This window comes from Triturus cristatus, chromosome 12 (genome assembly GCF_964204655.1).
Source record: "Triturus cristatus chromosome 12, aTriCri1.1, whole genome shotgun sequence".
Lineage (NCBI taxonomy): Eukaryota > Metazoa > Chordata > Amphibia > Caudata > Salamandridae > Triturus > Triturus cristatus.
Genome location: NC_140595.1, coordinates 174,931,293 through 174,957,694, shown reverse-complemented (window position 1 = coordinate 174,957,694; position 26,402 = coordinate 174,931,293). Strand labels below are relative to the sequence as shown.

Genomic DNA, 26,402 nt, shown 5'->3' with positions numbered 1-26,402 from the left:
ACACACTCTGCAAATGAATGGGTGGCATAATTTGTGGATAGCCTTTTTCCTGCAAAGCACATAGTTTCTGCTAAAATGATGACTTGTGTGAGGATTTTCCCAAGTATACATTTTCTTGCTTACATTTCCATTGGATCTGCCCACTGACTGTCATGTTTCTGTTAGTCAAATGCTAAATGTTGTTTGTGTAGTTCACAAGGCACTCATAGAGTTTCACTGATCCTGCAAGATATTTCTGCCCGAACCAACTGCCCCCGAGAGAAAGCCAAACGGTCGCCATAGGACCATGTATCTTGAAAAAGCATACACCGCTCCATCCACAAAAATATATTGTATGTGTAAATAGATATTGTGTGTTTATCTACATGGTATGTGCACATATTTATTCATCATCCGGTATGTCCGGGTTTGTAAATACTGTGGGCCTCATTTACAACATTTGACACACAGCAGCTCTGCAGGCCTTCCTGCCCCACTGCCGTATATCAAAATAAAAGGGCAGGAATGCGCCATATCTACAAGATAGCAGGTGTGCGCCAGCGCAGACACACATGCGTCATTCTGCAAGAGTACCTGCGCTCAGGGGATGATTGTTTTTGTGCAGGAAGGGGCACCTTTCTGCAGCAGAACAATAATTGAAGGCATTTTCCTTCTGCAGCACGCATAGAAAGAGTTAAAAACGAGGAGAAATGAAAGTATTTCTCCTCGTTACGCCTCCTCTGGGGAGGCGTAGGATTCTAACGCATTCCCAGTTTTAGAAAATGTTGTAAATCCGGGAATGCTTCAAATTCCATGGGTGTTGCATGGGAACACCCACAGCAACACCCATGGAATGCCCCTTTCATGCAGATTTATGCGTGAAAGTAAAACGCTTTTACAAAGCCATGAAAAGTCACATAAGGTGACTTTACATGGCTATGTAAATATGGGGAGGCCCACTGCGCTGCCGGTGTGTCAATTAAAGTGATTCAGCAGCGGTGCAATAGGCTTGCAAATAAGCCCCAGGATGAGTACGGGCCTGTTGGTTCATATATGAGCATGTCCGCACCATAAAAAACAATCTTCCCCATTCCCCACCTTGCACAGCCTAATTGACACTCATCCTTTGCATGCACTCACATTTCCTGATCCAGTTCCTGCTTTCTCCCACCTGTTGACTCCACCTACAACTTTCAAACTCCATTAATTCCCATACCTACATCTCAGACCTCTCACAATCTGCCTACTTGTGCAACTAACTTGGGCACCTTACCAATTCCGACTTATAACTCACCTCTTTTTATATTAATTCAATTTCTAATAACCTATTACTGTGGTAGAGTGGAGTACATGCATGCCAGCTCGGGACCACAACCATAACTCACTTAACTTACAAAAAAGTACTAACTTACTATCACACACACCTCTAACCCAGGGTTGCCAAGCAGTGTGCTACTCATTCTAAAGTGCTTCAATGCCTTGTGAGGTGTAGGAAGCACTACACAAATGCAATTACAATGCAAATAGGCATAAGGAAAACAAGAACTTACAAATCTAGATTAGGCCAATAATTGGGATATAAGCAACATTTTGCGTGTGTAACCAAATTTACACACATATCTATTTGAGATGTGTTTCAACAAAAGGTTTTCTGTAAAATTACTTGGAAAACTGGGAGTATTAGCAAAATCCTTTCACCTCCATCCAAATCAATAAAGGGAACATATTGGGATGTGTTACCCACACCTCAATAGCCTTTGCATTTCCTGGATTCAGCAATCATGACAGACAACAATGACATTACATTTACAATAAAAAAGTGATATATTGAAAAAAGGAAAGAAAAGAAAAAGAAACACAGATGAATATGAAAACAAGTAAGTGAGTGGTAAGCAACGTAGTGGGGTGCATAACTAGAAGAGAGCCATGGATTAGAAATGGACATAAGAAGGAAAATTAGGTAGACAAAATGGGAAAAAGGAGGAAAGATGTAACGACACTACACTCAAACGGTAAGCACGAGAGTGTGGGGGCGAAAGTTAGAGATGGAAACAAAGACATATCAAGAGTCCGGGAGAAAAGCCGACAAATGAAGCTGGGAATAGACATAGAAAGAATGAAAGAGAGACATAGAAAAAGGAAGAAGGGGATGGGCCAGAGGTAAGGAGAGCGAGAGAGAACGAGAAAGTGAGCACTGGAAAAAGAGACAATAGAAAAAAAAGGGAGTGAGAGAAAGGAAATGATGACAACAGTCAAAAAGTAACTGATAGAGAAAAGATGAAAGTTAGAAATGAAGACATAGGAAGCTTGAGAGAGAAAGAAAAAGAAAAGGAAGAATGGAGGAGGAAAGAGACAAAGGCAAAGTCCGAGAGAAAGGATGAGAAGGTGATGGATGGAGAAAGAGACTGACAAAGAAAGAGTAAGATAAGAGAGTGATAGAGAGAGGACATGAGGGTGAAGCATAGAAAAAGACACAGAGAATGAGAATGAGAGAGGATGATTGGATAACGGAGAAAAAAGAATGTGATAGAAAAAGGGCAAGAGAGGGAGGCAGAGAGGACGAGAATGAGAGAGGATGGAATTGAATAATAGAGAAAATCAGATTTACTTTGCTGTGGAGATGGTAATCATGAACAAATAGATAGAGGAACAGAAACAGTGGAGCAGAGCTTTATCGGTAGGTGTAGTTTTAACATAAATAACACCACATGTATATATCCTGATAATCTAGGCATTGGCAAGTTAGTTGCATGTGAAGACAAGTGCAGTCAGCCTATGCATAGATACACAATATTTTGGTAATCAATATTATGGTCAGGGTACCTCTGCCTGTCAATATTTAGTCCTTGATAGGCTGGTACCATTCGGGAAGCATCGTTTACATCGCATGCAATACATCGCATGCCATTTCCACGCAGTCGTTACAACGGCCGTGTTGTTACATCGCTAACCATTACAACGCAAGTCGTTACAATGACTTGCTGTAGGGGGCAGAAGGTGTTGGATTTAAAATCCAACACCTTCCCTACTGTTGCACAGACTGGAGTTGGAATAGTAAATTATACTATTCCAACATCCAGCGCCTCCTACAGCAAGCCGTTGTAACCACTTGTCTTGTAATGGTATGCGATGTAATAACGCGGTCGTTGTAACAATTGCTTTGTAATGGCACGCAATGTATCGCAAGCGTTGTAACGTGGCCTATTCGTACCATTCAGCTTGAACTGAAGAGCGACTCCTTGATGTTCTGCAATGAATAATTCTGTGAAGTCGGAACTTCAGAATTTTCAGCAGTTTGGGTAAGAAATGAAGGATTGCTTAAATTGACTGTCCATCTGTGACACAAACCATTAACAGTAAGTTAGCAGCCGGTAATGTGAGAGGTGTAGTCTGCCGACAAATACCTTTGAAAAGGGTTGGTTGGGACAAAAATATAGGCCCGGGCACCAAAATAAAAGTGGCCTCCATTAGCCAACAGGAAAGTTGAAAAAGTGGCCCACATTGGCAAATCAGGCCAGTTTTGAATGTTTAAAGGCACGCTGTATGGGTATTTGGGAAGGTGTGGAAGACTCCACACTTTTGTCTTTGATTCGGGCAACACTTGTGGCAATTTCAGGGAAATCAGGTAGAAAAAGGTCCATCTGGCTATAAAACAGGCCCACAATTTGCTAAAAAAAAGGCCTACACACTGACTTGTCAGACCAGCCCATCGGGCCCTGTCTGATTGCCCTACAGGTCAGTGCGACCCTGTCTTTCTTTAAATTCTTTCAGCAACACATTTCGGAAAGAATTACGCTGAAAAGCAGCTATCTTACAACCTGGTTGCCAATCTTTTGGCCACACTAATTTTGCATGTCGAAACTTCTGTAAAAGATATTCTGACATGCAAGCATTCAAGGAGTGGTCATGCAGCAACCATCTTTGTTTTACTGAACCTTTTATGAAACCATTACAGATGTGGTTTAGGCTATTACTGCTGTTACCAAGAATACATTTATTGTAATGTGTTTACATTTTCATATGGTGGTGGCCCTTCAGCCTCTTAGCCAGTTGTTAATTTGTATAACAATAATTGCTAGGGCATTCGGCAGCAGGAGACGGCAGCTTGCACTAGCCATATAACGACTTCTGCAAATTATTCCAATGGCATGCCCCCATCGGATGTTAAGATCTGCTAATAAAGCTCTGCTTTGCGTGCGCAGAGTCAGAAGGGCCAGATGAAGAGGCAGATGTCTCTCTTTTCGGGCATTTAAGCTCTGGAATGAACTTCCACTAAATATTAGGCTCCTATCATCCAGGTCTAAGTTTAGGAGTCACATTAAAACCTGGCTCTTCCCTCGCAAACAGTGATCTAGCTCTTCGTGACTTCCGTACTTTCTTGCCTCCCTCAGCGCCAAGACGCCTCGGCAATCGTGCACTTTATAAGCTATTACTTACTTACTATTGCCCCTGCCACCATTGCCAATGACAGTACCAACACAACTACTAGCCATCACACTCCTACAAGTGTGATAATTCATACTATTCAAGGCCCCCAAAGCTATATGAATTGCTTGTGTGGGACGTAATAGTGATTGTTAATGTACATTAAATTAATAAACAGCTGTTGTGCTCATGGCTACATTTTGCCGACTGCGCCACCATGTGGCAGACTATCACAAGCGCCGGTGCTCAGAATTAAGTGCCAGTGCCGAGTACCAGAAACCACAGGCTCAAATTAAGCAGTGACCTTAGCACCACTTTTTGCATAGAGACTACCTGTCCGACTCATGAGATGGTGCCTGGCCATGAGGGAGCCATTAGTGCCAGGGACTTGTGTCTATGACTGTCAGGTTCCGCCGTCCAGAATCCTCGGGATTGTGCTGATGCTCAAAAGGGGTCCACCTCTCAACTGTACCAAGTCCGGAATATAGATGCACGCGGACTAGTGGGGTAGTTAAGCAAGGGAAGGAAAGGGTAGGAACAGCAGGGAGGGAGACCTATGGAAGACACACGAAAAACAAGGTAAGTACCCAGCTGTGATGCAACAATACAGTGAAAACAGATGAATGCTCTAGGAGGATATCTTAGGGAATCTATATAACACTCTGCCTGTAAAGGAAACAAAGAAGAGTTCCACCAGAAGAGAGAAGAGGGTAATTGCCGACTTCCAACATGAACAACTGTATGAGGGAGAAAACATTCATCAGTTTTACACATACCCCCACAATACACTCTGATATAGGAATAACATGTATTTACTCCACCTACCCGGGTCATGTGTGGAATAGTCCCAAATGCAATATATAACTTCCAAAACGCCCTCTTTTATCTCTCTCTCTCCTAGGAAATGGTATAAAAGAACAAACCATATATGAATAGAACTAAGAACGAGGTGCACTAAATTGTCTGCACTTTGTATTCACCAAAATACCATTGGAAGAGTTCAGTACCTCTATGGCCATCCAGAGATGTGTTTAGGTGGGCGTGTAAGAGGAAAGCAAGGTTCATATATCCTCAAATGCAGGGAATCCCAAGAATGTTTATACTTCATCCAAAAAATAAATGCCAAAAGAAACAGATCCACTCCCTGCTTGAGAATCCAGGTGCTACTGGTCTCACCAACAGGGAATGAATAACAAAAGAGTGAAACGCTGTTAAGACACAAGCGTCACACCTCACAGAATCCCTGACTGAGTGATTCCATCGACAAGAACAAGGAAGGTAGGAGCTCGTCCTACTCTGAACCAGCCAGTCATGAAGGGACGAGTACATTGCTGCCCTTTATGCTTCTCTGCATGAAAACAGCCGAAAGCGCTGTTTTCCCAAACAGAGAAACGAGGGCCAAGGACACGCTGAGAAAGCGGGCTACTACGCTGCTGTTCCTTTGGGAGAGGACGGCTCGTAGTTCTGCCTCTGTGAGTCGAGCAGACGGGCCGCAGTTGTCCCTCTGCGAGCCTGGGTATGAACTGTTCATAAGTCTTACTATATGAGCATTGAAAAGCCATTTTGTGATTCAGTCTGTCAGCTGGCATCTGTCCGAGGCATTTCTGAAAACATACCGGAGCTCTGTTTGTGAGAGATACCCCTTTCACTCTGCCTCTTCCCATATCAGCAGGTAACGCACCCTCTTCCCACATTACTAGCATACTGTCAACAACCTTCTTGGGCCCGCAAGTCTTCCTCTGCAAACCACTGGTGGGCTTGCAGCTCTTCCGGTGCGACTTCTTGGGCCCTCACTTTTACGAGCCAGGCCACCGGTTTGCAGGTCTCTTAGAAGAGATGCAATGGAGGCAACGATGATGCAGGTCGGACACCCAACAGTACCCCGACATCCCCCAGCATCAGCTGCTTGTCCGCTATCCCCGCTCACCCCCCACAAACAAATGTGACAGGAACGTTTTTAAATGTGGAGCCTAACAAATCGGCTGGTGTTTTTATTTTTTAAATGGAAAAAAAGGGCTACAGATGAAAGCGTCTGTTTTTTCCCTGCTAATGGTATCAAAAAAGGGGTTGTGGTGCTAAAATCACCATCTTCTCAGCTTTCAGGGACAAGCAGACTTTTGTCAGAATACCAAAATGTTTTACACAGGTTTGGCATTTTTCTGGGACTTAGCCTATTTTTGCTATTTTTGGTGCTTTCAACCTCCTTCCAGTTAATGGTAGAAATGGGTATGAAAGCAATAATGGATCCTAGAAAGCTATACATTTTAGAAAAGTAGACACATTTCTGAATTCAGCAAGGGGTCATTTGTGTAGATCCTTCAAGGTTTCTTTATAAAAACTAACAGTTGAATATAGGAAAAATTGAAAATTAGTTGAAAAAAACAGCCATTTGTGTCAACGTTTTCACCTGTAACTTTTTCTAACTATAACAGCTGTTTGAAGCCAATATACCGTTGTATCCGCTGGACCTTTCTGGTTGTGGGGATATATAGGACTTGTAGGTCCACCAAGAACCTGACGAACCCAGAGACAATAACTTAGCAGCCTCTTGCAATGTTTTTTTATTATGTATCGGGTATATAGCAATTCATTTGGGAAAATATATACATGGAAAAATCTATATGAGAGACACCTATGTATTTCTGAAATTCGAACAAAATATAGAGTTTAGAAACAGTAGATATTTGCACATTTCCAAAATTGTGAGTACCCATACTAGCATGAGAATTATAGGTCAAATTTTCAAAATTACTTCTTTTTTACACATTGTCTTTCATTTGGAAGGCAGAAATGCATCGAAAGTCAATAGGTAATAACAGTTGCTCTACAATTGTGTGTTACCCTGTGTCTCCCGATAAAAATAGTACCTCACTTGTTTGGGTAGGCCTAGTGCCTGCGACAGGAAACGGCTCAAAACGCAGCGTGGACACACTTTATTTTTACAGTAAAAACGGACCCTTTTTTTTCTAATTGCCTAGCTGTAGATTTTGAAGCTTAGCTCTGCCAGCACCTAGGGAATCCTAGCAAACCTATAGATTTTTGAAAACTAGACACCCAGGGAAATCCAGAATGGGGTGACTTGACTGGCTCCCACCAGGTTCTACTACCCAAAATCCCTTGCAAATGTAACTTTCTTTTTTTAAAAAACATGTTTTCCTCACATTTTTGTGGTGGAAAGGTCTGGAAACTGCGTGGATCCACAAAATTCCACCCACCCGGCGTTTCTCAATGTCTTCTGAGAAAAATGGTACCTCACTTGTGTGTATAGGCATAGTGCCCGTGACAGGAATAGGCCCAAAACACAACATGGACACACCACATTTTCACAGTGAAAACCGACCCTTTTTTTGCAAAGTGCCTAGCTGTAGATTTTGAACCCTAACTCTGCAAGCACCTACGGAAACATTGCAAACCTATACATTTTTGAAAACTAGACACCCAGGGGAATCCAGGATGGGGTGACTTGACTGGCTCTCACCAGGTTCTGTTACCCAGAATCCCTTGCAAACCTAAAAATCTATCAAACAAACACATTTCTGTGGTGGAAAGTTCTGGAATCTGTGTGGATCCACAAATATCCACCCACCCCGCGTTCCCCAAAGTCTTCCGAGAACAATGGTACCTCACTTGTGTGGGTAGGCCTAGTGCCCGCGACAGGAAACGGCCCAAAACGCAACATGTACACATCACATTTTCACAGTGAAAACGGACCCTTTTTTTGCAAAATGCCTAGCTGTAGATTTTGAACCCTAACTCTGCCAGCTCCTAGGGAAACGTAGCAAACCTATACATTTTTGAAAACTAGACACCCAGGGAAATCCAGGATGGGGTGACTTGACTGGCTCTCACCAGGTTCTGTTACCCAGAATCCCTGGCAAACCAAAAATCTGTAAAACAAAACAAATTTTCCTCACATTTCTGTGGTGGAAAGTTCTGGAATCTGTGTGGATCCACAAAATTTCACTCACCCTGCATCCCCCAAAGTCTTCCGAGAAAAATGGTATCTCACTTGTGTGGGTAGGCCTAGTGCCCGCGACAGGAAATGGCCCAAAACGCAACATGGACACACCACATTTTCACAGTGAAAACTGACACTTTTTGGCAAAGTGCCTAGCTGTAGATTTTGAACCCTAGCTCTGCCGGCACATAGGGAAACCTAGCAAACCTATATATTTTTAAAAACTAGACACCCAGGGGAATCCAGGACGGGTTGACTTGTCTGGCTCTCACCAGGTTCTGTTACCCAGAATCCCTTGCAAACCTCAAAACCTGAAACAAATACACATTTTTCTCACATTTCTGTGGTGGAAAGTTCTGGAATGTGCACGGATCCACAAAATTCCACCCACCCGGCATTCTCCAAAGTCTTCCGAGAAAAATGGTACCTCAATGTGTGGGTGGGTCAAGTACCCGTGACAGGCAAGGGCCCAAAACCAATTGAGGCGACATCAAAATTACCTATCACAAAACAACCTGGTTTTGCAAGGGGGGTCTCATGAGTTTTTGGCCCCGGGCTCTGCAGCCATCTAGGGAAACCTACCAAACCCACACATTTCTGAAAACTAGACACCCGGGGGAGCCCAGCAAGGTATAGCTTGCATGGGTCCCCCAACATTTCCCTACCCAAAATTCCCTGCAAACCTCAAATTTTGTTAAAAAAATAAAAAATGTCTCACATTCCTGTGTAGAGAAGTTGTACGATCACTGGGCTGACACAAACACCCAGCGTTCCCCCAGGTCTCCCGAAAAAATGGTACCTCACTTGTGTGGGTAGGCATAGTGGCTGCAACAGGAAATGGCCCAAATCGTACTGTGGAGACTTAAAAATTACCTATAACAAAACTACCTGGTTTGGGGGGGGGCCTGGTTCTTTGGCCCCGGGCTCGCCGCCATCTAGGGAAACCTACCAAACCCACATATTTCTGAAAACTAGACACCGTGGGGAGTCCAATGAGGTATGGCTTGCGTGGCTCTCCCAACGTTTCCCTACCCAGAATCCCCTGCAAACCTCAAATTTAGCTTAAAAAAACACATTTTCCACATATTTTTGTGTGGAATCATTGTGCCGGCACAAATTTCCTACCCCACAGTGTTCTCCTTAGTGTCCCGAGTAAAATGATACCTCACCTGTGTGGGTGTCCACTGCAGAATTGGCTAAAAACTTAATTTTTTTAAAAGTAGCACTTAGGATTCTCTGTGCTATACCCTTATTGCCTATGTTTTGTTCTCTTCTCAGTCACAGACCCTTGCCCCACCCACACAAGTGAGGTATCATTTTACTCGGGAGACTGTGGGCAACGTTGTGGGGTAAGACATGTATGCCGGCACGGTGATTCCACCCACAAATTTGTGGAAAATGTGTTTTTTTCACTTAAATGTGAGGTTTGCAAGGCATTCTGGGTAGGAAAACGTTGGGGGATCCACGCAAGCCATACCTCGCTGGACTCCTCCGGTTGTCTGGTTTTCATAAATGTGTGGGTTTGGTAGTTTCCCAAGATGGCTGCCGAGCCCAGGGCCAAAAACCCAGGTGACCCCCTTTGCAAAACCAGGTTGTTTTGTGATAGGTCATTTTGATGTCACCTCAATACGTTTTGGGCCCTTGCATGTGGTGGGTACTTGACCCACCCACACAAGTGAGGTACCATTTTTATCGGGGAGACCTGGGTAAATGCTCTGTAGAAGGAAGTTTGTCATGCCCATCTTGGCAGCCCCACCCCGAACTTTGGAGAAAAAAAATCCCTGAGGCTAGTGGGCTTTTTGCCCCCGAGGGGTGCATATAAGGTGCTATTGCCCCATCTGCCTCCCAGGGGGCTGCAGAAAGACTGTGCATTTTTTTTGGGTGGGGGCATTGACATGCCCATTCTTGGCAGCCCCCACCCCAACTACATAAAAAAAAAATCCCTGGCACTTAGTGGGCTTTCTGCCCCCATCTGGCCCCCGGGGGGCAGAAAGACTGGAATTTTGTAGGGGGGAGGGGTGGGGGCATTAGCATGCCCATCTTGGGCAACCCCCACCCCTAAATTCATCGGGGAAAAACCTGGTGTCTAGTGGGCTTTCTGCCTCCCTGGGGGGGCAGATTGGGGGCTACTGTCCCAATATGCCCCCCAGGGGGGCAGAAAGACTGTACCTTTGTGGCGGGGAGGTGAGGGCATTGGCATGCCCATATTAGGCAGCCCCACCCCCAATTATAATTTAAAAGAAAATTCCTGGTATCTAGTGGGCTTTCTACCCATCCAGGGGGGCATAAAGACTGTACCTTTGCGGCGGGGTGGGGGTATTGGCATGCCCATATTGGGCAGCCCCCACCCCTAATAATAATGTATAAAAAAATCCCTGGTATCTAGTGGGCTTTCTGCCCCCCCGGGGGGTAGAAGGGGGGCTACTGCCCCATCTGCCCCCCGGAAGACTAAATATGCCCAAATTCTTGTGGGGGGAGCAAAGCCCTTGCTCAAGGGGCCGCTCCCCCCTCCCTGGTGCCTAGTGGGTGGATCCCTGCTTGGGGATCACCCTCCTGGAACGATCCCCAAGCAGGGATCCACTAGGGAGGGGTACCATTGGAAAGGGGAGAATCTCCCCTTTCCAACGATACCTCTCCTGACTTTCTACGTGCTCAGGGGGCTGAGATAGCCTCCTGAGCATGTAGAAAGGGAAACTGAAATGAGCCTCTTGGCTCATTTCAGTTTCGGTTTCCCTGAAATTATGTCAGCGCGACGTGGGCGCTGATCGTCATTTCAGGGAAACCAGGGGGAGGGCCTCGGTAGCTGGGGAAGCTCTTCCCCAGCTTCTGATGCTCTTGGGGGGTAAAGGGAATCCCTCTGGTGCCTGCACCAGTGGGATTCCCTGGGTCATGGCATAGGACACGTTGGAGCAGTCCGATGCACAGGACCACTTATGTGTCGGACGGCTCCCGCGCGTCCGACGCACCGAAGGGGTTAAAAGTAAGGCTCTCTGTTTCAGTTTTTACTGATTTTAACTGAAAATTACAGACAGAAAACCATTTATTTTCCTTTCTGAATTTATTTTTAAATGTGGATAAAAAGGGAAATTGGGTTGTTTTTGAGTGACTCTAAATGCTGTCAATCATGACTGTCAGGCCAATAGCTGTGCAGACTGACAGGTCAGGGGATAAAAAACAATAGGGATTTTAGTGAAGAGCTTTAAACAGCAATAGATTTGCACAACCTTGATACAAAAATGTACATATTTTCTTACTAGAGCATATTTTACCATCTGAGTGTGTATATATCATTGAAACCTGTCAGGTGTTCAGGCACAAGTGCACATTGCCTGGTTAAATAAATAAATAAATGCAGAAATAGATACATTTCAGCTTCATTTCTTTTTCACAAAACCTAAAATTAATATGGATTCAGACGGAAATGACAAAAATATAAATACCATAAAACCGGGAGCCCTAGTTAAAAGCCATCATGAAAATATCAAAAGCCTGTTTTATTTTAAATGGTGCATTGTTACTTAATATATTTTAATATTTTAGTCTTTGGCAGGAACATTATTTCAAACTATTTATTATTGTTCGATGAACCGAAACTTAACTTTGAATGAGGAAAAACTGTAATACAGCAATGGTCCACTCGGTGGAGCCAGAGCTCGCCGTTTGCCGAGCAGCTTCTTCCCTCTTTGATTCCTCTGTACGCAAGGAACAAACTGCTAAAGAGATTGTTTGCCAAGCAAGTGCTAATATGCAAAGCCCTTGGGTTTATTGATTTCCCATCCCGCACAATCTCGAGTGGTGATTGCAACCATCTGTTAAATGCCAATGCAGCTGGAGCCCTATTTACTGGGTGCTCAATTACCACACCATTCCTTGATCCAGACTTGGGAGGGGAATAAGGCTCTAATAGACCGAATTTTCCCCTGTCCCAAGATATGCAAATTCATAATTAGAGCTTCCAGTGTTATGGTATTTATTTTTTGGATATTTCCATGTGTATTTATCCATATTTCTTTTCTGCTAATTTTATCTGCATTTATCCATATTTATTTGGGGTTTTGGGAAAATATTAAGCTGAAATTAGCATATTTCCACATTTATTTAACTGGTAAATATGCACTCATGCTTGAGTGCCTACCAGATTTCAATGCTGTAAACACCCGCAGAAGATAAATCAATGCACTTCTAAGAAAATATGCACATTTCAGTATCAACCTTGTGCATATCTACTGCTGTTAAAGCCTCTTCACTAAAAGTCCTTTCTGTTTTAACCCCCTTACCCATCAATCCACACAGCTATTGGCCTAGCAGTCATGGCAGACAGTATTTAGAATTATGGAAAAACCAACCCAATATCCGTTTCTATCTACATTTAAAAATAAATACAGACAAGAAAATAAATGTTTTCTGTCTGTATTTATCTGTAAAAATCAGTAAAAACGGAAAACAGGGAGCCTTATTCATAATGCATCTGTTTAGCCCACAAACTTAGTTCCAGGTGTTACCAGTGCTTTAAATGGGCTGGCACTGTCCAGAACTGAGTCCCGGCACTTGTTTATTTTGAGAGGTACAGTACCAGCACTTCTCAAGTGAAAAGTAATACTTTAAATTGGAGTGTACCGGCACTTCTCAGAAACAAGCAGGTACTCGGGTACAGAGTACCTACACTTCTAGTTTTTCACTTTCAAGCACTGGGTGTTAGCTGTGCAAATCATGTATGCAAATACACATAGTATGCTTTAATTGGCACACATCTCTGGCCCACATTTACTAACACAGAGCAGAGTTTGTGTCGTGAAAGCAATGCAAACCAAGGCAAAGTGTTGAATTGGGATTTTTTTTCCAGCACATCACTTGTTTTGAGTTAAGAAAAGTAGTGTAAAGTAGGGCAATGAGCTTCTTTGTGTTACTGTGCTTCACGTGGGTGTACCATGGGTGGTACAGGGGCATCTCATGCAATCGCCTATGGTTTTGATGCGAATCCCTATATATTAACATTGGTGGACAGGGATTTGCATCAAAAGTTGCACTTCAGTGAGGAAGACTTAATGCTGGAGAAAAAGTTTATTTTCGCCAAACGTTTCCAACGTTGCATGCGTGCTTCCAGCATAAAACCTATCCTAGATGTCATGTACACACCCTTGCAAAGTGGTGCAAGGTTGGGTGTGTGACACGAGGCAGCCAAAAATGAACCTGCAGAGGGAGAGAGAGAAACAGTCCCATGTCTTAACAGATATGGTGCTCTGCTGCCCTCTCCTTTTTGTGCCACTGCTTTGTAAATTTGTGCACTGAATCTTTGATTCTAGTGCCAACTCAATTAATGCCCAGTGGATGAAATGGAAATGGAAAAGTGCAGGTACCCTATTACAGCAGTAACGGCTGGTGTAAGGGAAATGAGGTGGGGCAGCACGGGGAGAGGCAGCGCAGGAGGAGCAGCACGAGTGGGCTGAAACAAACAAAAAGAAAACGCCCCTGCTGGTCTCTTGCTCGCCGCTCTGCTCGCCTGTCTTCTTCTCTGGGCACAGGCTGAAGCTTCCTCTGCAGCCAATCCTTAAGCTGCTCTCACCATGACAGCAGTGGCGGGATTGGGGGGAGCGGATTTGCTTTGCGATCCATCGGGAGCTGGGACCCTATGACTGCTGATCTCTCCACCCAGTAGCACAACCGTCATGCGCACTGACAGCTGGGCCCACCACTCCTCCTGCTCTTGCTGCAGTGCTTTGGCCTCTCCCCCAAGACTCAGCCACAGGACAAAAAATTAAATGATCTGCATTAGGAACATTACATTTCTCTTTTGCCTCTGCGGGCAGTGGGGCAACACTCCTCCACCATAGGAGAGGATCCGCCTCTGTATTTCAGAGTGCCTGTTTGCTACTTAAAAGCAGCCGCGGCCCGTGCAGGTAAGAGCGGTGGGGCGGAGGGGCTGGGTGAGGGGGATTTTGACAGACGATGACGAGGGAAAATTATTTATTTAATTTTCCATCTTCATCGTCTGTCGAAATCCCCCCTCACCCGGCCCCACTGCTCTTACCTGCACGGGCCGCCGCTGGAGCGAATATTGAGCCTATTGCAGATTATTTGACAGGAATCCTGCAAACTCAACACTGAAAAGAAATACTAAACAACACCTTCATATAAGAAGCTCCCGCTGACATACTACCAATGAGGTCATTAAAATTTTTTTTTTCAGTAAGTGCCAACCAGGGTGTTCTTTTTATTTCATTTCTGTCGATGGTTGGGATTTTTTCACTGAAGTATTGGTGAGCTCTTACCTGGTATTTGATGGCATTGACACAGCACCCAGCCTGTTTTCAATGGTACATGGTCTCCTTGGGCATATGTCATCTATCCATCTCTCAGGAGAACTAGATAGACCCTGCCATATAAGGTTAGCGCAAAGGCCACGGTAAAGGCAAAGTGCAAGGTATGCAATTTACTCTAAAGTAACGTAATGTAACATAACGTAACATAACGTAACATAACATAAGACAGGTGTGAAATCTCAAGACCCCGCCCTTCAAATGCATAGAGGTGAAACCTCTCACCTTATTTATCTTCCAAGGCATTGCATAGACCTCAGTGGTAATTGGGATAAAGTGCAATTTACCCATGCTATAGTGTAGCATCTACATTCATAGAAAACCAAAATGATAGAATACCATTTTTGAGAACCCAAATAGTTGATGTCCCACTCAGAATAGAAAATAATAGATAATATAGTTTTTATGAAAATAATAAACACCATCCCCAAAAATGGTTAAAGATTAATATTATTTTACAAAAATCCCTTAAAAATATATATATATATGTGACTACGTAAAGAATTACGGTTACGTAACACATTCTAAGATTGAATGAGAAATAGGAACTAAGGAGAACTAGTCAGAAGGAGCCAGGCTACGGAACATGTAAAGTTGAAAAATTTGTGAATAGAAGAGGGAACAAAAAAGAAAGAAAGGAAATAGGAGCATTTGGTGGGGACAAATTGACAACCTTTAAAAATTGTTAAAGCGCAGGCTATTGGGTAACGTTATTGAAAAAAAACAAGGTGTGAGGAAGGACAAATGGGACTGATGAAGGTACCATGTGGGAAACAAAAAAAGCAGAGGAAAGAGGGAAGAATGTGGGTGGTAACCCCAGAAACTGCTATTTGAAAAAAGCTAAATGTCCTGTGCATGGACGTGGGAAGGGAAAAGAGGATACTTTGAAGAGACCAACAAAATCCTTGTCAGGAAAAACAAAAGAGAGAACACATTGCATGATAACATGGCACATACGTATGTAAAAACACGGGTAAAAGGCAGTTTCGAAAAAAGATACTTGGGGAATTGGCTTTCACCAAACAAGAAACGCCATTCATCTTAAAAACTGTAAGTGACTGTTCGGTGAAATGGTTTCTCATACTTTGTGTTCTATGAATTTGATTTTGTATGAAATTACTGCACAATCCTACTCTTGAGATCTTACTCCTTGGGATCATTCACCTTCAGTTTTTTCTGGATCTTGATACAATTCTCCAGCTGGCCAGTAGAAAATCCAACTCTTGTCAAAGACAAGACATGATGTAATCTGCCAGAGGTGATAAACACCTGTCATCTGTAATATATCCCTTTACACAGGAAATTGAATGTCACTGGCGGTGTCTACAGGAATGCCACCAGACCACCCCCTCAGACAAGCCTGAGCAGGGCCGCACCTTCCGGCCGTCACCTGATTTACGGGTTTCTTAGATGCTTCACCGCGTCTGCAGAATCCCACACACACACATGCAAGGTACGCAACACCTGGGTTGCTTAAACCTGTCACACAACTTTCTCCAAGGTGCAACACCAGTATGTCTGCAGACACCTGCAACTAGTTTTCACTGACATCCCTAATGAAACGCTCTCAGCTTCTTCATGCATAACAGGATTTAGGGACCTTTTGTTCCCCTAGTTTAGAAAACAGTCTTTTGAGGGACATCTATGTGAATGCCCTCTATCCACCAATTTGGGTCTCCTCCTTTAAGGTGGGAGACATCACTCACTCATCACTGTTCCTCAGATGATCCTCGCGTGCACTCCCATCGAGAAAGCACAGAAATCTCTCCGCTGAGGTCTTTTCGTAGCTAGTAAGGCACAGCAATGCCCAGCTCCCTCCTGTGGCCCACTATACATAACACTATTCCTGTGCATAATACACTCTGGCCAAGGAGTTTGAAATGCCAGAGAGTCCAAGCTATACCCATTACCAACCCTCCTGACAAGGGCCCTGGCACAGATCTTTTTTTTTTTTTTTTTACAAATTAAGCACTATCTCAAACTCTTGAGAGCCCAAGTGATATTCAGTAGATGAAATTCAGGGGTGACCACGAACCTTAAACTTGATTCTTATATTCCTTGAAATTAGTCTAAGGTACTTCAAGGTCATAAAGGCAGCACTACACCCCGTAATCTGGCCAATGCATGAGTAATTTTCATACTATCCACACACATAGATTAAAGCATTGGCTAGGCCATTAACGCCAGCAACACCCCATGTATACCTGAAGCCTGAAAAAAAGTGACCCACCATGCATATATTGTGATCTCATATCATGTACTTAGTCTAAGGTGTCCCCAATTATTCCCAGTGCACAGATTCCTGTGAGACGCCATGAATAAAGGTTACTCCTCAGTCCCATAGATATAGTGTACGGTGTCCGTAAGGCCATAGAGTCCCAGTTATGCCCAGTTTCAGGCATCCTGTGACCCAACATGCCTAAACATCAGTCCATCCATCGGGCAGTATAGGCAGTATGTATGGTTGACATCAACTGAGCCTTCTGTCGCTCTCTACTCAGGAGGTGGCCACAAAGCCCTGATGGAGTATTGGACCAGCCCCCACAAATTACCGTTCCATCAAACCCCCCAAAGGAATACACAAGGTGCAAGCCCTGTTGGAATTTAGAGAGACGTAAAGAAACAATTGTACCTAGTTGGGGCCTGATTTCCCAACAAATAATTGCAATCTAATTGAGAGGTGAAACTGGACATATCGTCATCTTTTTATTCTACAAAGACAACATATTTTTTAGTAATGTATAACGTTGGCTGTGGGAGTGCTCTTGTGGATTAAAAAAACAAAATTATGCGGTTTTAACTCGAATTTCAATTCTTTGCGATTGTGATGTATTTTACACGATTAACATAAATAGCAGCAGTGGATCTAAAAATGGTGGTTTGTTCGGAGCCATCCATCCTGGACATATGGTAGTCCACCAAACATGATGGTGATAGGTTCAGGTCCCAGCAGCCTGGACGGGTGGTATGTTCAGGCCCCAACAGCCTGGACAGATGTTAGCCCATCAAACCTGATGGTGATATGTTCAGGTCTCAGCAGCCTGGACAGATGTTATGTTCAGGCTCCACCAGCCTGGACAGATGTTATGTCAGGCCCCACCAGCCTGGACACATGTTAGTCCATCAAACATGATGATGATATGTTCAGATCCCAGCAGCCTGGACAGATGTTAGTCCATCAAACCTGATGGTGATATACTCAGGTCCCAGCAGCCTGGACAAATGTTATGTTCAGGCCCCACCAGCCTGGACAGATGTTAGTCCATCAAACCTGATTGTAATATGTTCAGGTCCCATTAACCTGGGCAGATGTTATGTTCAGGCCCACCTGCCTGGACAGATGTTATTCCATCAAACCTGATGGTGATATGTTCAGATCCTAACAGCCTGGACAGATGTTAGTCCATCAAACATGATGGTGATATGTTCAGGTCCCAGCAGCCTGGTCAGATGTTAGTCCATCAAACATTATGGTGATATGTTGAGGTCCCAGCAGCCTGGACAGATGTTATGTTCAGGCCCCACCAACCTGGACAGATGTTCATCAGTGCCCAAAGGGGAGTGATACTTTAATGATATACAAAGTCTTCTTTCCTTCCCTTAGGTTTCTTTGCGCTGCTCGCACTGTCCATCTACACAGGGGTGACAGTGAATTTCTTCGGTAAGCGCTACGCAGACTGGCGCTTCTCCTGGTCCTACATTCTCGGATGGATTGCCGTCATTCTCACCCTTTCTTCAGGTACTGTTGTCCTTTCTGTTTCCTCTCTCCCTTCCTCTTTTCAACCTTACTTCGTCATTTCCTTTCGCACTCCACTGTCTTCTCCCATCCTTTCATTAGTGACTAGTTTCCTTCTTCTTTGTTTGCTTCCTCACTCTCTTCTGTGAATCCTCTCCCTTATTTTCTTTTCCCTCATTTTCTTCCTCTCTAATTCCTTTCTTTCTTCCGGACCCCGCATTCAGACTTTCCTTCTCTGACCCCCTTACTTCTTCCTCGCTCATTCTTTCCATCCTCTCATCTACCCTCAATCACTCCGACCTTCCTGTCTCTCCAACCCCCCCATTTGCACGCCATTTTTCCATTCCTTCCTTGAAGCCTAACTCCATCATTTCTCTCTCCTTCTGTCCTTTATTGCATCTTTCTATGCCTCTTTAAGCTATGCTTTAATGTAGTTAGTTTTCTCCAACTTCATTTGTTTGAATGTTGTTCCCTTCTCTATCCTATTCTGAAAATATACTTTTTCAAATGCCACTTTTAACGTATCTCACTATGTATACCAATGTTCATCTTATCACGTCTTTTCTTTATACTTTACTTTTCCCCCTAGTACCTATCAACTTTAATCTTTGTTAGGTCTGGCCTTAACCTTAACCTTTCTATTTAAGTAAAATTATATATGTAATATATTCGATTCTAGAGTCTTTCAATGAGAGCTCTTCGTTAATTGCTTTGTTGTGTAATTCACATTTGTTTCCATCCACTACAGCAGTGAGCATGTGGCAGTGGGTCAGGCCTCTCAGTCATTGGCTACCTTCCCTGAGTGAAGGCATTCTGCTCTTGCACAATGTGCACTTACACAGTCAAAGTAGTTCCCTTTACGGGAAATGGCTACTGACCCAGTCTGTGCTTTTTGATATTACAAAAATATTTTTTTGTAGAAACGATTTACAAAAATTATTACAAAATAAGCAAAGCTTTGGCAACTCCAAAACGTTAGCATCCATGCCAGACCTGTTTACTTTGCCAGTGCTTGTTTTCTTCATGCGGCCTCTCTATGTGGTTCTTCACATATACCCTTGGTGTGAGATTAAAGACAAAGCTTGAGTAGCTGACAGAATAATGGGGTGTCGATGGGCCTAGTGATGGTTGGTAAATATTAATGTCAATGCACGTACCAATAGGCCTCATGTAATCCGCTTTTTTTTTTTTTTTTTTTTTTTGAAAAACCTTTATTGACGTTTCAATCACTTACACGTATGGGCCTACAACCCCCCGGGGCCGGCCGCTAAGCAATCAGAACAATAAAAGCACATGTAAACACAGGCGGCACCTCGGAGAGCAAAGTCTACAATACAGTATAGTCCGGCCAATGAGCCGCTCAGGTAGGACACCAGGAGAGAAAGGGTTTTTTATTTTATAATAAAACAAAACAGTAGGATCAGGTGCCAAACAGTTTCCCAACAGCGATAAGGGGCAAGGATAAGAGACGCAAGCAGCAAGCAGCAATACATTGAATCAATGGCGCAGACACGGGAAAGTACGGATGGGGAGAAATATCAAAGATAGTTGCGCCTACAGGTCCCCGTACCTAAAGCCCAGCGAACCCCCCGGAAACTGTGGCACACATTAAGAGCAAGCGATTCACAATAAGAGAGGTGTACCGCGCTGATCCCAGAAAAACAAGCAAAAAGAAACAGAGAAGAAAAAGGAGGCCATGGAAAAAGAGATAAAGACTAAAGAGTCCCCTCCCCCATCCCCCCACCCTGCACCTCTGCGAATGAGTATGGCCCCACCCCCCAGCAGTGTGCCTGTCGCCCTGGAACTAGACCCGAAATATAGAAGAGACAGGGAAAAAAGGAGTAAGAAAGAGCCCCCCCAGACGGGGGGGCGGAGGGAATGTAATAAACTGGAGGAGGGCCTTCAAAACATACCCCCGGCTTCTCCCTCCCGCACGGTGAAGTCTCCCCACAGCAAACAATTAGCAGCACCAGGTTGATCATATCAAAAAAGGAGGGGGGGAGTGGGGAGGATTATGCACCAACTATGCGAATAACCATGAGAGCACGCAACCATGAGTCCGCCTGTCTACTAGGTGACCACTCCCGAAGGATCAGCCTCAGCCTTGACCGCTCTTTGCGATTCTGCCCATGCCTGCCTCTCGACCCAGCACCATGTCCGATGTCCCAAGGTACAGGAGTGTCCAAAAACAGTCGGGAAGCGACGCACACAGGTGGGGTGGAAGTCTCTGAGCATCAGCACGGACCGCTTCATGGGGGGGCGTCTTTTCCAGTGCCGCCCCAGGATCTGCACTGCACACAAGGTCCAGACAGGCTGAAGCAGTCAAATGAGACACACGTTGCTGGAATCGTCCCTGGGCCGCCGGAGATAGCGCACGGGACAAGGCCACCATCTTCCGCTCAGGTCCAATACCTCCGGAGCAGATCAAGCCCACAGTTAGCCGACCACACGGTAGCATACTGTCCGGAGTGTCCGGCTGTACACTAATCGCGGGGGGGGCCGCAACATCTTCCTCCTGTGTGCAGTGTGGAAAGCCACGGTGTACTTGTGGACCAGCATGCCGCCACTGTCCCAACGCTGATACCACACCATCTAGCTTCCTCCCCAGGACCCCGGCGCCATGAGCCAAGGAGTAATGAAGGGCACCAAGGGCCTCCAGGAGGTCGCCGTACCCCAGAGCAGCTCTCTCCGATCGCTCTGCCACACTCCCGACCGTCACACACCCCCAGTCCCGCTGCGTCCCAGCGGACAGGATGGTAGGCTGCATAGTGACAAAATGGCCGCTGGGAAGGCCCGACTCGTATTGGGGCCAGGACCCCGGGACCAACGCCTCAAGGTCCACGTCGCTGAAGACAGGGATCCTGGGGGAGGAACAGATTCAACCGTTGCGCGGTCACGGGCAATAGTCGTCTCCGCCACGGACCAGCTCCTGCAAAAAGCCGGGAGCAGCCCGCAAGGATCAGGCCGAACCAGGGACGGCGTCCGGGCAGCTCACCGTCGAAGGCAGGGGCAAACACCACAGAATCCGAGAATTGCACACCCGGGCATGTCCTCGGTCCGCAGCGCTCAGCAGGGGGGGAGCGACCACAGCAAAATGCAGGCCGAAGGGAGCACCACTCCGGCGGACCGACTCCACCCAGTCACCACAGGCCGCTGTTGTTAAACTGCCGCCCGGCCAAGGCGTCCACTCGAGGTCCCGGCTTCGGGACCGCACGGGCCGCAAAGTTCAATCGCTGATTTCTCCGGCGGTACTGCAGTCAGAAACCTCAGGGTCACACGATCGGTTGCCACTTTCGTTTACGAACACGATCTCGTAGCGCAGAATAAGGATCTCATGCAGGATATCCGTGCGGGATGCGGAGGTTCACGGAGCCGGGAATCTACGCTGCCGTCCCGGTCGCCATCTTGGCTCCTCCTCCTGTAATCCGCTTTTTAAGTCGAGCCTGAGCAGCGCATTCGCTGCTCTGCGAGGCATGCTGTATTGAGTTGCGGTTTGAAGCTCCGCCCAGATTTTTCATTGGTTTGTGTCATTGTCCTTTGTAAATGCTGGCTTCTGATTCATTAACCGCCTTGTTAGTCCCCCCTTAGAACCGCTTTTTCTTCATTTGAAACCTCCCATGAGGACTGGCCCTTTCACTTCTGTTGCTGCACTGTATGTTTTGTTTCATCTGTAAGCACTATTTTCTTTAATAGCTTTTGCCCTACTGCAGGCATGACGTGCTTTCCTTACATTCAGCCCACCCATACGCGCTTGCACTTTCCAAGCCGTCGGGACAATGGCGGCTGCTTCATTGCAATGCCATAGCTCTCGCATTTAGGTGAGTTTGAGCTAGTGGCATTATAAATGGCATTAGCTTAAACTCTCGCAAATGCGAGACCTATTGCTTTGCAAATTGTTTTTGTTGTAGTCAAAGCCCCCATGCCGCATTTTACGTGCATGAAGGCCGTGCCCTTTTCTTTCTTTCTGCGTTTTCACTTTAATAGAAGGGGTGCTGCCTTCATGCATGTGAAAGTGAATCATGGGGGCTTTGACAACAACAAAAAATATTTCCAAGGCAATAGGTCTCACATTTGCTCAAACTCTCGTAAATGCGGGACCCATTGCATTACAAATTCTTGTTTTTTTTGGGAGTTTCATATAGTGTAAACTCGACCGGAATGTATCAGAGCACTTTATATGAGCACCAGTTGCATGACAGACAGACAGGTTCATTTTGTCATGCACTGGGCGATTAAGTGATTTCCCCAGAAAGCGATACAACACCCAGTAAATACTGTTACTTCACAATGGAATCGGGCACAGTTGGTCCACTTTGACTCTGGGAGCAACGGGTTAAGTGGTGGCCTCAGGTGTCAGGTTTTGGTGGTTCTGGAGTCCTCAGAGTTATTTTCTTTGGTGTTTCTGCAGGATTCAGGAAACATTTCCGCCATTCTGCTGTTCTTTGGGAGGTCTTCGTCTTTATTGAAGGCAGGCAGTCCTCCAAGGTTTTTGGAGGCACAGAGCTGCAGGACGCCATGTCTTTGGCACAGTTTAGACGGAGAGAGGCAGAGAGGTCAGCTTGACTGAGACCAAGTCAGGTGCTCTCTTCAGTCATCTGCTTTTGTGGCTCTTCGTGTTCTTCTTCTGGTGGGTCATCAGGGTCTGTTCTTTGTGCCAGGGGATCACCTAAATACTGAATGTAGGGGTGTTAGGGGAGTGTAAGGTAGTAGTCAATGGGCAACTGACCCATGGGGTCACTAAGCCCCCTATATGAATGCTTCCTGTTGTAAGTGGGCATAACCCTGTCCCAGAAGTCTTGAGTGTGACATCACAAAGATGGCTACTTCTGAAAAAGCGTGTCCACCTCAGTCTAGTGTACCTTAGGGGTGGCACTAGCCTGGAAGTGGCACACAAACCTGACTTGCTAATTTTCCATCCTGGACAAAGGGGGGCTTCCTCTCCTGTGAGGGGAGCCAGACTCTCATTACAAAGGCGACATCTCTTTGACATTTCCTGGCCTGGGGAGGCTAATCAGCAGGTTATCCTGTTGGAGTGGGGTGTTACACCCTTTTCTTGGACAGGATTTTGTTCTGGGCCTCCTGAGAGCTGAGATTCTTACCCTAAGAGGTCAGAACAGTGTCTCAGGTGGCAGGCTGGCAGAGACCACACAGGGATAACACCAGAGCTGGTAGGTTTTCAGTGGGCCCCTCTAAGGTGCCATCTGGGTACATGCATTGGTAAGTCCATCACTGGATTCAGTGTGTGGGCTTACAAATATGAGATGTTTGATACCAAACATCCCTGTTTTCAATGAAGCCATTATGTACCTGGGGAACTCCTTTTCACCAGTGTCCAGCCCATTTTAAAATGGCTTTCTTGGCCACTTGTACTGGCAGTAATAGGACTGACCAGCACAGGGGCATATCTGCTCATACAGGTATGCCCTCAAATGTAACATTCAGCACCCTGTCATAGGTCTGTCATACCTGCTGTAGGGGTGACTTACAAATATTCCATGCAATGTTAGGGGACATGGCACACAGGGATATGTGGTATGTCATATTTTCACTTTTGTCTGCACCAAGACATGCAGCCAGAAATAGCAGCCTTGCGTGTGCTTGGTTAGGGGTCCCTTAGGGTGGCGCAATTCATGCTGTTGTCCTTAGGGACCCTCTTTAGTACCTCAGGCCCTAGGTACCAGGGGTACCATTTATTAGGGACTTCTAGAATGCTAAATGTTTTGCCAAGTGGGGAAACAATTGTACAGTTTTGGGAAAGAGCTCTGGCACTGGGGACCTGGTTAGCTGAAACCCAGTGCCCTTCCAGTCAAAATCACATCAGTTACCAGGCAAAACGTGGGTGACATGTCAAAAAGGGCTACTTTCCTACAACCTGCAACAATATAATATACATAATATCCCCTACCACTATGTCACCATGGTAAGGAGATACTAGAATTAAAGTACAAGCTCAAAATACAGCGCCATAGCTTGTGAGTCAGGTGCAAAAACCATCAAATCTATCCGAGAGCCTTAATTTGAAGTTTAAATCAAGAAAAAATGTCTTAGAGGAATGTCCATGTCCTCTCAAGGCAGCATCATTAGAAACTCACTCCTCACTATGGGTGGGTGAAATTTACATAATTTCCTTTTGCGTAAACTCTTAAAATATGCAAACTTATGCTAAATGAAATTTGACTTTTTTGGCTACATTTTAGTGTGAAATACGTCTATTTGTGGTCCAAAGGATGCACTCTGTTAAAAAGTAGTGCAACAAACAAGAGCTGCTCACGTTCTGTCTGTTAACATTGTTCCAGGGCCCCGTGATAAGATTTTAACCAGAACGATACTCAATTACGCTGAGTGGCATAATGGTGTAAAATTGCACTTAAAAAGTGTAACACGAAATGCTAAAATTTATGCAGATATTATGGTGTAATTTAAATTTTGTGGGGCCTATTACTTACCTTTAACCTCTCATTCTTGAGTCAAACTTCAGAAAGAAATATCGAATTGTAAACAACGTATCCTCCATAAACAATCCAACTCTACTGGAAGCAGAAACAAAAAGTTTCTGTCTGTGCAGTAACAGTACCAACTCAAGAGCATACAACTGTGTTTGTACTGAGAATTCTATCAATTAAACATTTCTGAAAATTAAACTACTATGTTAGGATTAATACAATACATCATTGCCCTTATAGCATCTGAATGAGACATCTTTGTTGTTGGGCATTATTAACAGAAATGTGCACAATATTTGTAAGATAGCCATTCATTTTTTAAATCAAAATATTGGCAAATGTTCACTTGTTATTTAATATTTTTGACCTGAAGAAGACATACAATAAATAAACTGCTGCCTCAGTGTCTCTTTGATAACTGTGGCAAGACGTGGTGAAAAAGCATTGAAACCCTTATATGAAGCTGAAGTTCCACTAGTCGTTACTAGGTGTCCCTCATGAGTCAAATGCAAAAGCATTTGACTTGAGGGACACCTAGCAACAACTAGTTGAACTGCAGCTTGATGTAATAATGTCAATGCTTTTGCATTTGACTCGTGAGGGACACCTAGTATCGACTAGTTGAACTGCAGCTTTTTGAAGAATTATTTTGATATTGGATACTTTAATATACACTGCCCACTGCTAATCTCGTCCCATAATGCTTTGCAGGTCCTTTGGTTGGGATTGTATTTTTGCCCATAACTGTGCTTGGGGTGGTCCTAAGAGGATGGGACCAACACTGAATCGTTCAGCATGATATGCTCTTTGTGTTCAAGGCATCTGCTTGGTCCTCCCCCTAGGTTAGGGGGAACCCCAAAATCATCACCTCTCTCATTGCCTGATATTTTTTTTTTTCAGAGTTCACTTTTGTGAATTGGTTATATACGTTTTAGCATGTAAAGTTGCTTTATCAAAGCATTTGTGGGTGCAGTTTAGTAGCTGACTCCGCTACGTGGAGGAACGGAATTTATTCCATGGTTTTAATGAAATGCGTAGTTAACAAATTTCCGCAAACTCCGGCAGCGGAGTGGAGTTCATTGCCCAGGGTTACTGCTAATATCAGCAGTGCAGGCCCAAGACAGCGCAGAGCCCTGCAGGTGTGTGGAGTGATTGGCCGGATGGGGGCTTCAGCCCGAGAGATAAGAGTGGAGGCGGCGAAAGAGTCGATCAGCCGCTAGAGACATGATGGGGGCAGCGGCTGGGCTTGGGTGACCCCCAGAACAAGGGTAGCCCTGCTCGTGGCACCCTGGTCAAGCCTGGTGCTCACGGAGGCCGTAAAGACCATTTTGAGGATCAGAAACTGCCCGAGAGATGAGAGATGAGAGTGGCAGTGGTGGAAGAGGTGACCAGCTGCTGGAGGCCTGACGGGGACAGCATCTGGGCTTGGGTAACCCCAGAGAGAAGGTAGCCTTGCCCGCAGCACCTTACTCGAGCCTGGTGCACGGGGCGCCACAGTGACAATTTTGGGATCGGAGACTGTTGAGGATCAGAGACTGTTGGAG

The 26,402-nt window shown here is 45.1% G+C and overlaps 1 protein-coding gene across 1 annotated transcript in view; it reads left to right on the top strand.

Annotated features, from left to right (window-relative positions):
- Window positions 1–26,402, top strand: part of LOC146773017 (lens fiber membrane intrinsic protein-like) — a 74,344-nt gene that overhangs the window by 24,195 nt on the left and 23,747 nt on the right. The window contains exon 4 of the mRNA XM_085636756.1: window positions 18,284–18,418. Within this exon, the coding sequence (XP_085492882.1) occupies window positions 18,284–18,418 (135 nt within the window). The remainder of the gene's footprint in view (window positions 1–18,283; window positions 18,419–26,402) is intronic.